The sequence below is a fragment of the Glycine soja genome, chromosome 11 (assembly GCF_004193775.1).
Source record: "Glycine soja cultivar W05 chromosome 11, ASM419377v2, whole genome shotgun sequence".
Lineage (NCBI taxonomy): Eukaryota > Viridiplantae > Streptophyta > Magnoliopsida > Fabales > Fabaceae > Glycine > Glycine soja.
In genome coordinates this window covers 40,400,790-40,414,776 of record NC_041012.1, presented here as the reverse complement: position 1 = coordinate 40,414,776, position 13,987 = coordinate 40,400,790, and the positions used below count along the sequence as shown (strand labels likewise).

The 13,987-nt window shown below is 31.2% G+C and overlaps 1 protein-coding gene and 1 pseudogene across 1 annotated transcript; both read right to left on the bottom strand.

The window, feature by feature from the left end:
* Window positions 1-1,226: 1,226 nt before the first annotated feature.
* LOC114374991 lies at window positions 1,227-9,962 on the bottom strand (annotated as a pseudogene).
* Window positions 7,331-8,302, bottom strand: LOC114374992. Its single transcript, XM_028332723.1, has 2 exons — window positions 7,710-8,302; window positions 7,331-7,594 (listed from the first exon to the last, which is right to left on the bottom strand). Exons 1-2 carry the CDS (start codon window positions 8,285-8,287, stop codon window positions 7,573-7,575), a joined length of 600 nt encoding a protein of 199 aa, XP_028188524.1. The 5' UTR covers window positions 8,288-8,302; the 3' UTR covers window positions 7,331-7,572.
* Window positions 9,963-13,987: the final 4,025 nt, after the last annotated feature.

Below are 13,987 nucleotides of genomic sequence, written 5' to 3'. Positions count from 1 at the left end.
CTTCAATGATTATTTGGAATTTATGGCCAAGAAGAAATGACAGGGTGTGGGACAACAAGAATTGGACAAGCCAATCTATGGTGCAAATCCACAAGCATTCCACGCCTGCTCATCATGCATCCCAGCAACAAATATATATCATGGCGTAAACCCCCTCATGGATCGTTCAAATGCAATATTGCTGCAGCTTTTTTTGATGAACTGGATTGTACAGGTATAAGCATGTGCATTCGAGATAGTTTGGGTTCGTTTGTGACCGCTTGAACACAATGTCGATGCCCTCTTCTGCTCGTCATGGAGGGAGAAGCATGGGCTCTACGTACGGCTTTGACCCATGTTGCTAATTTGGGTATCTCGTCGACAAAGTTAACAGCCACATAATAGACGAGTCTGAAGTTGGGGTTATCATTAATGAGTGTAAGCAGATTTTAACAAACAATAAAACCTTTCATGTAGGTTATACAAGGAGACAAGAAAATGGTGTAGTTCGTGCTTTAGCTAGGGCAGCCCCTTTTTCACTAGTATCTAGTTTTTTCAACCAAGTTACTGCTATGATTATCAATGAAATGACATAATTAATCTTATTTCCAAAAATAAATAAATTAATACGTGTTATTAAAAGAAAAGAGGTTAAAATTGAGTTTTCCATTAAGAGACAGTAGATTAGATTAGATGCCAGTTGTGGGTTCGATCGCGCTTTATGCAACTTCTAGCTTTTTTATCTTCTAAAGGATTTTCTATTTTCATTTATTTTGGTTTAAAAATTAAATAAAAACACAATTTTACTAAGAATCCAACTCACGATATAGTAGTCCTTAGTTAGCCATTAATTTACCGCCAAACCATCAACAATTTTTTAATGGCCGAAGTATTTAACAGCTACATTAACTATTTAAATAGTTAATTGTATTTAAAATAAAAAATAATATATGCATTGTTTTAATTTAATTTATACTATTAAAAATAGATTTATAATTTAATTATCCCTAATTAAAATATATGAGGTCAAGATACTGTAGTTGAGATATAGATAAAAAAAATACTTCAACTTAGATCGAGGTCAAATTAGTTTAGTTAAGATAAAACAAATTATTTCTCTCTTTTTATGCATGTTGTTGGACCAAAATAAATAAGTATCTAAGGCTTCATGAACTAACCATGGTTTGGATAAATTAACTACTCAATTAGACTGATGCCATAACCAATGACAAATACAAGACTCAAGATCCGTGGGGGCAAATTATTTTTTAAGAGAATTAATAATATTTATTTTTTCAAGAACGACGGTTTTGGACTTAGCTTTACAATGGAGATGAACTACCGTTCGGACTGCTGAATAAAGTTGCAAGCACCATCGTGAAGAAACCGGATCCAACTGGCAACTGTTATGAACTCAGAGAGAAAATAAAAAGTTGTTATCTAGTGCTTTGTCTATATGTTACACTCTTAAAGATCTTCACCGATAATTATCTTATTGTTATATTCAAGGGTCTCAAATACATTTGCACGGTATAAGACCTGAAGAGGTGTTTCCCTCCTGAGCTTTTTTCATCTTAATTTTCTTCTTCAATATTTCCTAATAAAGAAAGTGAAAAAACGGGTGTCAAATATTGAATATGGTCATTCAGCAACTAACAGTTAACAATAACTTCAAACATAGTTGCATTTCTCTCAAGTTAGCTGAGAGAGATGAAGCATTCCACAGAAACCTCTTCTAATTAATTTGCACTACCAATCAATACCATAATTAAATTGTTTTAAGAAGACAGGAAAATTAAAATCTATTATCCATAGAAAGGGAGAGATAATTTGCTAGTCCCTATAGTTCTATTGCAGTTACAAGCGATAATTTGTGTTGGAAAGAGTTCTGGAATTCGTGAAGTTTTTATATTTTATTACGATGGACATGCCAATGAAAAAGTACCTACCAACTCTTGCTTGAGCAAATCTTTTTCTCGGATGTTCCTGCGCCTCTCTTCATTCAACTTCTCGATGGTTCCTTCAGCCTGCAAAGATAATAATTAATTGTTGATGATTGCTTCCCTTTTTGAAGGTTTAAAAATATTAAAAAGGTCAAGTTGTATTCCAAGGAACTGATTTAATGAATTGGACTGAGATAACAACATCTGTGTGAAGCAAAATATTACCGAGTAAACATTTTACAACCTTAAGAACTTGACAACAAGCAATCACGAATACGCTGGAGGGAAAAAAATCATTTTAACTAAGAATATATGTCTTATTTAAATAAACTTATCCGTATACACTTGTAGGAATAATATGAACTTCTCCATAATAGAGGTGTTAGAGTTGACATCAACAATTCAATTCCTCTTTTCGGTTCACTATGAAGTTTGAAGTAAAAAAACAAGGTCTTATACCAGCCTTTTGAAGAAAAAAAATTAAGCAAAATCCTAAGTTATTACATAATAGATAGCTTGAACATAATTTTCCCCAATCCAATTCCTCCATCAATTCCCCTTAAAGCCCGTACCGTAGTGCAATTCAAGTTCAAATATTTTGGCACTCGGAGCAAACCTTGAGAGAGTATTAATATTATATTCATGTTAAACTATAACTAACCAACCAACGGTTAACGAAACCTGAAATCAAAGTTACCATGGGATAACTGCTAATCTAAGTTAAGAAGCACTAATGACTACTAACTTACCTCTCTTAGTTTTGCATCCATTATACTCAACCTTGACTTCAATTCCTCGGAATCCTTAGTAGCTAAACTCAATTTCACAACATCATTTACATGCTTCATGTCCCTCACCTTCTCAACACTCCTTGTACTTGGAAATGTTCCATTATCAGCTCCATCCTCTTCCATATCCTGAGCTGCTTCCAGTCCTTTTCCAACCTAAGAAAAGGAGAAACGGCATCATAGAGCAATATCAAGATGACGACATATAATCGAGTTTTATTAACTTCTTATAAATTGAAAAACTTGATTACGTGTCATGTGATCTTAAACCATGTAATAAATCTCATGATTCAAACTCGTATAAATGTGGTAAAGAAGCTCACTGTAAGAGAGGGAGGCATTTGGGTGGTTGGATCCAGCTTGAAATCTCCATTTACAGGGGAAGAAGGTGAGCTCAGGAGGACCACCATTAGCTTCTTTTCATCAACAAGCCTTCCATAATCTTTGACAAACTGTGTTAAAGTGAAAAGTGTAGGAATTAATTTTACTTAACACATAAAAAAAAAAAAAACAAGATACGCGCAAAATAAACAAATAATTAATTATAAACATGACTGACCAGGTCAGAGGAGATTTCATCCTCGGTTGTTTCAAAAGGAACAAACCGCGCTTTGAACGAGGAACTTGTCTTTGCAGTGCAGAGCAGGTGGGGCTGTGCGCTGAGCCTGCATAGTAATTGTTGGAAAATAAAATAAAAAATGAAAGAAAATAAATATGAAGAAGATGCACAGTCTTGAATTAAATAACAAAATAGCAGTAATAAATTAAATTTAATTAACAGTATATGAATAATGCATTATAACATACAATAAGCATAAGAAAAAAAAATGAAGGGAAGAAAGATATAGCCTGGGTTGAAGCGCATAAACGCTATCCTTAGAGAGAAAACGCCCCCACTGCACGGGTAAGAAATTCTGATTGCGCTCCTCTCCCAAGATACGACAACCCGTTGGTTCCGATCGTGTGCAGCGAAAGGATCCCCAAACCTTATGAACACCAATGTTCTTGCTCTCACAAAAATTAAGTTTTGTATAGGAAAAGAAAGAGATAAATTTTTGACAGAAAGAAACCAGAGCTCTCAGTCTGTCCTTTCTAGAAAAGAGGAAAGAGATATATATAGGGATTTTGCAACAACAAAATATGACCGTTAGAAATATGACCGTTGGAAAACCAACCTACAGTTGTCACAACAAATATAACAAACTAGTTTGACTCATTAAAACAAAATCTTAAGAGAATCTAAAATAAATATTATTTTATAAAATAGAATTAATATATATTTATAAATTTTAAATTAAAACACAAATATTTACCAACATTCCCCCACATAATTTAAAATTTTAAAATATATTTTCTAAAAGATAATTTGTATAAAAACATAAGAGTAAGAGCATGTGATATTGTATTTCAGTATAAGGAACCTTCCGGGTTTGAGCCTTATACCTAGTGTTTATGAACTTCCATCCGAGAAAAATGTAGTGACTTGATTATCTTGAACTACATATTCTTTAACCGGACTTTAGTACACAACCCCTACAATATTGGCGTTCAATTAGGTTCTAATCAGTGGTAGCGCGTTACACGGCCTTGCGCTTATATCTTGTTTCGTGAGTGTCACTTAGAGATTAGCCCAAATCTCACAGTGGCGGCCCCACCACCACACTCACTAGGTGAATCCTCAAAGAGTGAGTTGTGACCCTCACCCCTACAATAATTGTCATCGGATTCATTAAGAGGTATTTTGTTTTTTTTTACCAAAAATACACATATATAAATACCTCAACCTTAATATTGCCACAATTTATAATACACCTCGTCATAGGAATGAGAAATGGAACAGCTCCGTCAAATTTCATTTTGGTGTACTTTAGTCAACAAACAATTTCGTTGTTACCCGTTGAACTCCATTCATGGGATCACCAATCACACGGAGATGGGTGTCCATTGTTGTAACTAAATAATGGGCTTTAATCCCATTCCCATTCCCCTCGACGACTCAAGTACTTGTTGACGCGTCAACCCTTTTGTAAGCGGATCCGCAATATTATTTTCTGACCTGACAAAGTCAAGAGAAATGACAGCATGAGAAATCAAATTTCTAATAAACTTATGTCTCACTCTTAAGTGTCTTCTTTTTTCATTAAAATTTTTGCTAGTAACTTTAGATATAGCAACTTGACTATCACAATGCATTGGAATTGGAGGTATAGGCTTATTCAACAATGGTAGATCACATAACAAATTTTTAAGAAACTCAGCCTCACTAGTAGCAGTATCTAAAGCAATAATTTCTGCTTCCATAGTAAAACGTGAAATAATAGTTTGTTTAGCAGATTTCCATGATACTGCACCACCAGCTAAAGTAAAAACATAACCACTTGTTGATTTTGTTTCATCAGAATCAGAAATCCAATTTGCATCACTAAAACCCTCAATTACTGCAGGAAAACATGTATAATGAATGCCATAATTGATGGTTCCTTTTAAGTATCTAAAAACTCTTTCTAATGCAATCCAATGAGAATGATCAGGATTATTAGTATACCTTCCTAATCTACCAACTGCATATGCAATGTCAGGCCTAGAGAAGTTTGTCAAATGCAACAAAGAACCGATAATTTGAGAATATTTATGCGAAGAAATTCCTTTACCCAAATTTTTCTTTAGCTTGATGGATGAGTCATAAGGAGTAGAAACAGGTTTCACATCAAAATAATTAAACTTCTTCAACAGCTTTTCAACATAGTGTGATTGGGTTAAAATCATGCCATCATTTTTCTTTATAAGCTTAATACCCAAAATCACATCTACAGGACCAAGGTCCTTCATATCAAAATTTCTAGACAAGAAAGACTTCACATCATTTATGAATTGCATATTACTACCAAATATCAATATGTCATCCACATACAAACATAAAATGACACATCCATTATCATCAAATTGTTTCACATACACACATTTATCAGTATTATTGATTTGAAAACCATACGAAAGAACAACTTGATCAAATTTTTCGTGCCATTGTTTTGGAGCTTGTTTCAAACCATATAAAGATTTAACAAGTTTGCAAACTTTATTTTCCTTCCCCTGTTCTACAAAGCCTTCAGGTTGGCTCATATAAATTTCTTCTTCTAATTCACCATTTAAAAAGGCAGTTTTTACATCCATTTGATGAATTTCTAAATTAAAAACACAAGCAAGTGCAATTAAGACCCTAATGGTAGTAACTTTAGAAATAGGAGAATATGTATCAAAGAAATCTACACCTTCTATTTGTTTACACCCAATCACAACAAGCCTAGCCTTAAATTTTTCTATAGATCCATCAGTTCTTAATTTCTTTCGAAAAACCCACTTACAACCTATACTTTTACAACCAGGGGGAAGATCAGTAAGAAACCAAGTTTTATTATTTTTAAGAGAATTCATTTCATCAATAATAGCTTCTTTCCAAAAAGGTGCATCAATAGATCTCATGGCCTCACCATAAGTTTTAGGATCATCTTCAAGCAAAAAAGAGCAAAATTCAGAACCAAAATCCTTAACTTTTTTAGATCTTTTACTCCTCCTAGGTTCAAACACAATGTCCTTATTAGTATTACTACAAGTAGACAAATTAGAACAAGAAGTATCACAAACAGATTTAGACAATTTATTTTTCAAAGGAAAAATATTTTCAAAGAAAGTAGCATCTCTAGATTCCATAATAGTACCATTAGAAATTTCAGACACTTCTGAATTAACTACCAAAAATCTATAAGTAGTACTATGCATAGAGTATCCAACAAAAACACAATCAACAGTTTTTGGTCCAATTTTCCTTTTCTTATTAATGGGAATGTTTACCTTTGCTAGACACCCCCATACTTTAAGATATTTCAGGTTTGGTTCTCTTTTTCTCCATAGCTCATAAGGGGTTTTTTCAAATTTTTTATAAGGCACTCTATTAAGAATATGACATGCAGAATACAAAGCTTCACCCCACATATTACTTGGTAAACCAGAACTTACAAGCATAGCATTCACCATATCAAGCAATGTACGATTCTTTCTTTCCGCAATACCATTAGATTGAGGAGCATACGGAGGTGTCACTTCATGAATAATACCATGCATTTCACAAATATTACTAATGTCTAAAGATGTGTATTCTCCACCTCTATCGGAACGTAAAATTTTAATTTTTCTTTCTAATTGATTTTTTACTTCTGTTTTATATACTTTGAACTTATCAAACAATTCACTTTTGTGATTAACTAAATACACATAACAATATTTGGAGAAATCATCAATAAAAGTAATAAAATATCTCTTACCACCACGTGTTAACACATCATTATTATCACATACATCACTATGAACCAATTCAAGCAAGTTAGTTTCTTTTTCAATACATGTAGTAAAACTCTTTCTAGGTTGTTTTGCTTGAATACATGTTTCACATTTTTGTTTTAAATCAATGGAAGCCTTAGGAATAAGATTAAGAGACATCATTCTTTTGATAGAATTCAAATTCACATGTCCAAGTCTAGCATGCCACATATTAGAACATTCAACATTTGCAACAAAAGAAGAAATATTGGATATATTATTAATAGAATGAGACATAAGATTTAATTTAAACAAACCATCACAAATGTAGCCTTTACCAATAAAATTACCATGTCTCGTAATAACAACTCTATTGGATTCAAAGACAACCTTGTACCCTTGTTGGACTAACAAAGAAGTACTTATTAAATTTTTCCTAATATCAGAAATATGATAGACACCATCTAAAACAATAAAGTTTCCCGAAGATAGCTCTAGCTTCACTTGACCTTCTCCTAACACATGTGCCATACTCCCATTCCCTATGCTCACAGTACGTGTGCTTGATTCCTGATATAAAGAAAATAATTTTTTATCATCACACACATGAACATTAGCCCCAGAGTCTATAAACCAATCATTTGAGTTAAAAACACAATTTAACTCAGGGCTAGTGACATGGTACCTGTCAGATGGGGAATCAGAGGCAGCACTGGTGGTAACAACATTAGCCTGCGGTTTAGGGAAAAACGTGGGCTGGCGATGACGTTGAAAACAATTCTTAGCCAAATGATTAGCTCGCCCACAAACAAAGCAAAAAATTTCATTCCCCGAATTTTTATCCTTAGGCTTATTGTTGTTATTAAAAGCATTGTTCTTATTTTTAGAAAATGAAGGCTTTCTACCAAATTTATTTTTGTTAGACCCATGCCTTTTAAAGGACTTAGAGAAAGGTTTGCTAGAGCTCTCAACAAGATAGGCCTTAGAGTGAGAATCAGATTTTTGCAAGTGTTTTTGAGATGAACGATGTTTATCCTCAATGCGGAGACAGACAAGCAAATCATCAAAGGTAAAACTTTCATGTTTATGTTTCAAGCTTCGAGCAAAATCAGTCCACGAAGGAGGCAATTTTGATATCATGAAAGCCACAAGCATAATGTCAGGCAAAACGATTCCTTTCAATTTCATGTCATAAACAATGTTTTCAAATTCATGGATCTGATCTAAAATAGATTTTCCATCAATCATTTGAAACTCAATCATTTTTTCACAAGAGTAACGACTTAAACCTTTTTCAGCAGATCCATATTTCAATTCAAGTGTTTCCCATAACTCAACAGAAGTTTTGGTATGGCAAAAAATCTTATATATGTTATCAGCCAAAGCACTTAAAATGCGTCCATGACATAAAATATCTTTATCAGAAACATCATGCTTAATGGTTGTATCAGTTTGAACTATATCAGTAGAGGAAGTTGAAGTTTTTATTTTTCTTTTAGAAATCACAGAGTATAAATCCAATTCAGTAAGCCAGAATTTCATTTGTTGTTGCCAACAGAAAAAATTTTCACCCGTAAATTTTTCAGACTTACTGGAAAGGGACTTAATCATATCCATGGCGGACATTTTGATAAAATAGGATGCTACTGCAAAAAGACTATGCAAGAAGAAAGTGAAAAAATAAATTTTTTCTCTCTAAGACTGTTGGAAAATAAAATAAAAAATAAAAGAAAATAAATATGAAGAAGATGCACAATCTTGAATTAAATAACAAAATAGCAGTAGCGAATTAAATTTAATTAACAGCACATGAATAATGCATTATAACATACAATAAGCACAAGAAAAAAAAATTAAGGGAAGAAAGATATAGCCTGGGTTGAAGCGCGTAAACGCTATCCTTAGAGAGAAAACGCCCCCACTGCACGGGTAAGAAATTCTGATTGCGCTCCTCTCCCAAGATACGACAACCCGTTGGTTCCGATCGTGTGCAGCGAAAGGATCCCCGAACCTTATGAACACCAATGCTCTTGCTCTCACAAAAATTAAGTTTTGTATAGGAAAAGAAAGAGATAAATTTTTGGCAGAAAGAAAACAGAGCTCTCAGTCTGTCCTTTCTAGAAAAGAGGAAAGAGATATATATAGGGATTTTGCAACAACAAAATGTAACCGTTAGAAATATGACCGTTGGAAAACCAACCTACAGTTGTCACAACAAATATAACAAACTAGTTTGACTCATTAAAACAAAATCGTAAGAGAATCTAAAATAAATATTATTTTATAAAATAGAATTAATATATATTTATAAATTTTAAATTAAAACACAAATATTTACCAACAGTAACTACCTCCAACCAAACAAACAAACAACAATGTTAGTTGCTACTAACACTTTAACAGTAATAGGTGATGTGAATTAAAAAACAAACAACAACGTTTACTTACCGGTGAAATCACATGTTCCGTGTGGCTTGACGATGCCAACGGTTGGTCTGACGCAATATTTCTTGGGCGACGTGGTTTTGACCTGAATTATGGATCATGAGATGTGAATTCTGATGAATTGAGAAGTTAGGAGAGTGAATGAAGTGGGAGAGGGGAAGGAAGGAAGGAAGGAACCTTGAAGGCGACATGGTGAGAAGCGTTGTTGTTGATGAGATGAACCAAGCAGGAACTCTGTTTCTTCAATTCCACTGAGAGAAAGAGAGAGATAGTGAGGAATGGAAATGAGTAGAAAGTGGAGAGTGAAATGAAAATTAACTTCTTACAGATAAAAGTGAGATGAGGGGGATAAATTTGGAGAAGCTCCGAGGCCATGTTGTCAACAATAATGCAGGATCAGGATGTAGAGACAGCGTGTGTGTGTGTGTCTTTTAGTTTTAGGAACTGTGAAAGAATGGAAGAGAGAGAGAGAGAGAGAGAAGGGTGAATTGCATTGGTGTTGGAAGCGTTGGTTTCAAATTTTATTACAGTACAACTTATGCCCTTTAACTTTTTGCGTTTGTAAAATAAAAATAAAACATGTTTAATTTACGCTAATAAAAACTAACCACACCAAGGGGAAGGTGAAAGTGAAGTCCACTCTCACGGATCTTTATTAATTTAACCACCATCTGATATGATAATCACACTTGACCAAGCTAGCCATATTATATTTGTGATTCCCAGGCAAACTTAGCTTCATTAAGAGGATTGGTGTTTCATCCAAACATAACATTAAGAGAGTATGGTCTTCCAATGTTTCGCAGTTTCCTCCAATTCCATAACTAGATGGTCACCATGAAAACATCTTTCAGTTCTCCAACTCCCCAAATTAACCCACAGAGAATCATCGATCTTATACGAATAAACTAAGCATTTAGTTCCTTTTCACATTGGAAGTACTTATTTTGCAATGCCGTTTTGTCCGAACCAAGAATATTTTGCTTTACTAAACTTGCATTAAATGAAAACTAAGGTGGCTAGCTCCAAAACAAATACTACACCATAACAATTAATAGGCAGGTTGTGTAAAACATGCATTATTGTAGTATTGTTTACTCGTTATGTGCTTATGGTCACAAGATTGATTTCTTTAACAATATTTTTCTATTTAATAAGCATTTTTGTAAGGCAATGTTTGACGCATGGCTTATTTATATCACCCTTATTTTCAATTCAAGTGTCTTTCACAGACAGCATTAGTGAAACATTTAAAATAAGGGTTTAGATTTCTTAAGTTTTTATTGTTTTATATTTTTCTTACGACTCTTCATTTTTTTAATGTTTCATTTCTTGTTTTATCACATTTATCCTATTTTTCTTTTTTATTATTCTCTTTTTACCTTTATTAGAGTAATTCCAATGAATAAAATTTAAATAATCCATTTTGAGTTATTTATCTTATATTATTTGATTCCTACAATATTACATCATACATAAAAAACTTATATATTTTACTTAAATTATAGTTTGAAGCAACTCTTAAACTATTCCCTTAAATAATCCTTAAATGTTAAGAAAATAATTTTTTACTCATAAGCAACTGATGCTTAACTTTAAATAATCTATTATGATACGTACATCATTTTTAATGAGATTTTTTTTAAAAAAAAAAACATTATCTAAAAATAAGCAATTCATTAAGCCACCAGCATGAGATAAACATTACCCTTAAACTAAACTAACCACTATGAATGAAAATAAGTTAGACTAAGCTTCATATACTACTCAAGCTATTTTATGTATCAAATTTAAGATTTGAGTCTCATTTATTTACTTGAAGATACAGATTATGTTTCAAATTTAGACTTGCATATTCTTTGAATCCTAATCTACCTGATCTGAAATTTTGCTTAAAAACATATTTTGCAGAAAGAATTTATAAAAAAATTTTAAAAAAATCTCTAAATAAGTTAAATGGATTAAATTTAAAAATTTAATTAATACTACAATGTTAGTATTATTGTCATAGACCTATATATTACGTTGTTTTTTTTTACAGGAACATTGTTGTAGTTGTTATTTACTTCAAAATAATTAACCTATTAATTAGACTTTAAAAACTTATCAAATGATCTAAAGTCTAATCTTTTAAATTAAATAAACTTATACATAAGTATGGTTATGTATAAATTATTTAATGAATAAGTTTGATCTAACCTAAACTTTATATGAGGTAGATCTAACTTAAACATAAAAAGAATCTTCGTTTTAACACTTACTTTTTTTTCTTGCTAAATTAATATCTCGCTTACTTGAATCACACACACACAAAAAAACTCTCGCTTACAATGTGTATAAATAAATGAATAACCCTACCACTGATAAATTTAAGTCAACCCTACTGAAAGGTAAAAGACAACACTGAAAAAACAAGGAAAGGATTTGGTCATCGATCCTAAGGACATTTTACTATCTTTTTCTCCCGTAAGAAGTAATACAAAAGTATTAGTTAAAAAATGATAATGTAGCAAGGTATTACAAGAAATGTTTATAATTATTAGCATTTTTTTTAGCATGTTTGCTTTCCATTCCTTTTGAATTGACTGTTTATTGGTGATAAATTTAAATTCTGTACTGAAAAAAAGTGACAAGCCTAACGTTTAAAAGTATCAACTTTTTATCTCTTTCTTTATTTTTTCTCGTCATCACTTTTCTTTTCGTGATTGGAAAATGGTAGAGCCGAAACCCTACACGTAACAAAAAAAAAAGGAAAAAATGGGGAAGAAAGATGTTAATCCTTCCATAGGATCATGAACAATGTCACTAGCTAGGATAGCGGTAATTAAGTTGGTTTTCATGACTTTTTTTTTTCAGTTTTAGTCATCGTTTTTAAAATCTGGATTAAACCATTTTGTTCAATCATTCGGCTTAATTTTTTTATTATTTTAATTTAATCCAAAACAGTTTTAAGATAAATAAAATACTTATTTAAAAATTACACATAAGTATAAATTATTTTATCAATTATTATTCAATTTGGTTTTTATTTTTAAAATATAATTTTTAATCATTTAATTTTCAAAAAATATTTAATGTCCTTTCGTCGGATTTCATTAACATCGTTGGTGTTAATTTGGGCAGAAGTGCAACATTGAACATTTTAGGGGAAAAAATATAGCATTAAATTGAACCTTCTAAAAAATAGAGGAAATAAATTGAATAAATAAATAAAAAGAGATACCTTAAACAATAATTTAACCTAATATTTATGTATGGTTGATGTGAAAATTTTAACACTGACAATTAATTAAAAATTATTATTAATATAATTTTTAAGATATTTATTAGAGAAAACAACAAACTTATCGTAATAATCTATAATTGAATTACAAACATAAAAGTCTTTACATAGTGATAGTGCAAGCATTCACTATTTTTCTAGTTACAAAAGTTAAACTTGACCTTGCACAAACAATCAAATTTGGAATCGGGGCTGGTGTGAGGACCATAGTTCACGAGTCGTTAGTTTAAACAATAGATGCGTGATTTTAAATTATCATTCATTACAAAGTCACTGAAATTCAAGTGCTGGTGTTTGGGGGTGTTGTTAAATGAATTGACATACATTAAAATTATTAAATTACTATACTTGTTCAACTGTAGTTAAAAATGTGCAGTGTTCCGAAAATAAGGACAAATAATCCGTGTATTATAAAAGTCAAAATATTTTCGTAAAACACACCCAAACTACTTTGGCTGGCAATGACATTGGCATATAGCTGGAAGTTGAGTGTTGGGAGTTGATTATGCCGTTGGAACATTAAATCACGACGGGTGATTCTAAAATTGTTGTCAAACTGTTGTACAAAAGTTTTTGAGGCCATCGCCAATTTTAGCTATTATCATAAGTGACTTGTTTCATAATATTCTCTCTGTATCTTTTTAGTTGTCTTTTAAAAATTTTATGCAAAAAAAAAAATTATAGAGTTTCTATTTTACTTATTTTCCTTTTTCACTTCATTAAAAATACATATGTAAAATAATTAATATGATATTGAATTTTTCAAATGATAGATAAATTAATAGAAGCAATATATTTTTAAAAAAAAAGAATAAAGGGAGTAGTATTTAATAATTAATTTGATTGAAATTATAAAACGTAGTTGGAAGTTTAAAAAATAAAAAATTAAAGTTAACAGTTAAAAATGAAAGTTATTAATTTAATTTATTGAATTAAAAATATTTAGTAAAATAAATTATTTTTTTCACAGCTAGTAAAATTAATTATTAAATATAAATGATATGTTTATATCGTTTTCATGTTTTATGATTAAAAATATGTTTTAAGTAGTTATTGTTTTAATTTTTTAATTAATTATAATTCTTATAATTTTTTTAAAGATCAAATGTTATATTAAAATATTAAAATAAACAGCGAAAATGATGTTATAATTAAAGTAAGAGGGGTGACTGATAATTAAAAAAAAAGTAAGAGGGTTGATAAATATTAGGATAAAAACAAAAATAATAAACGAA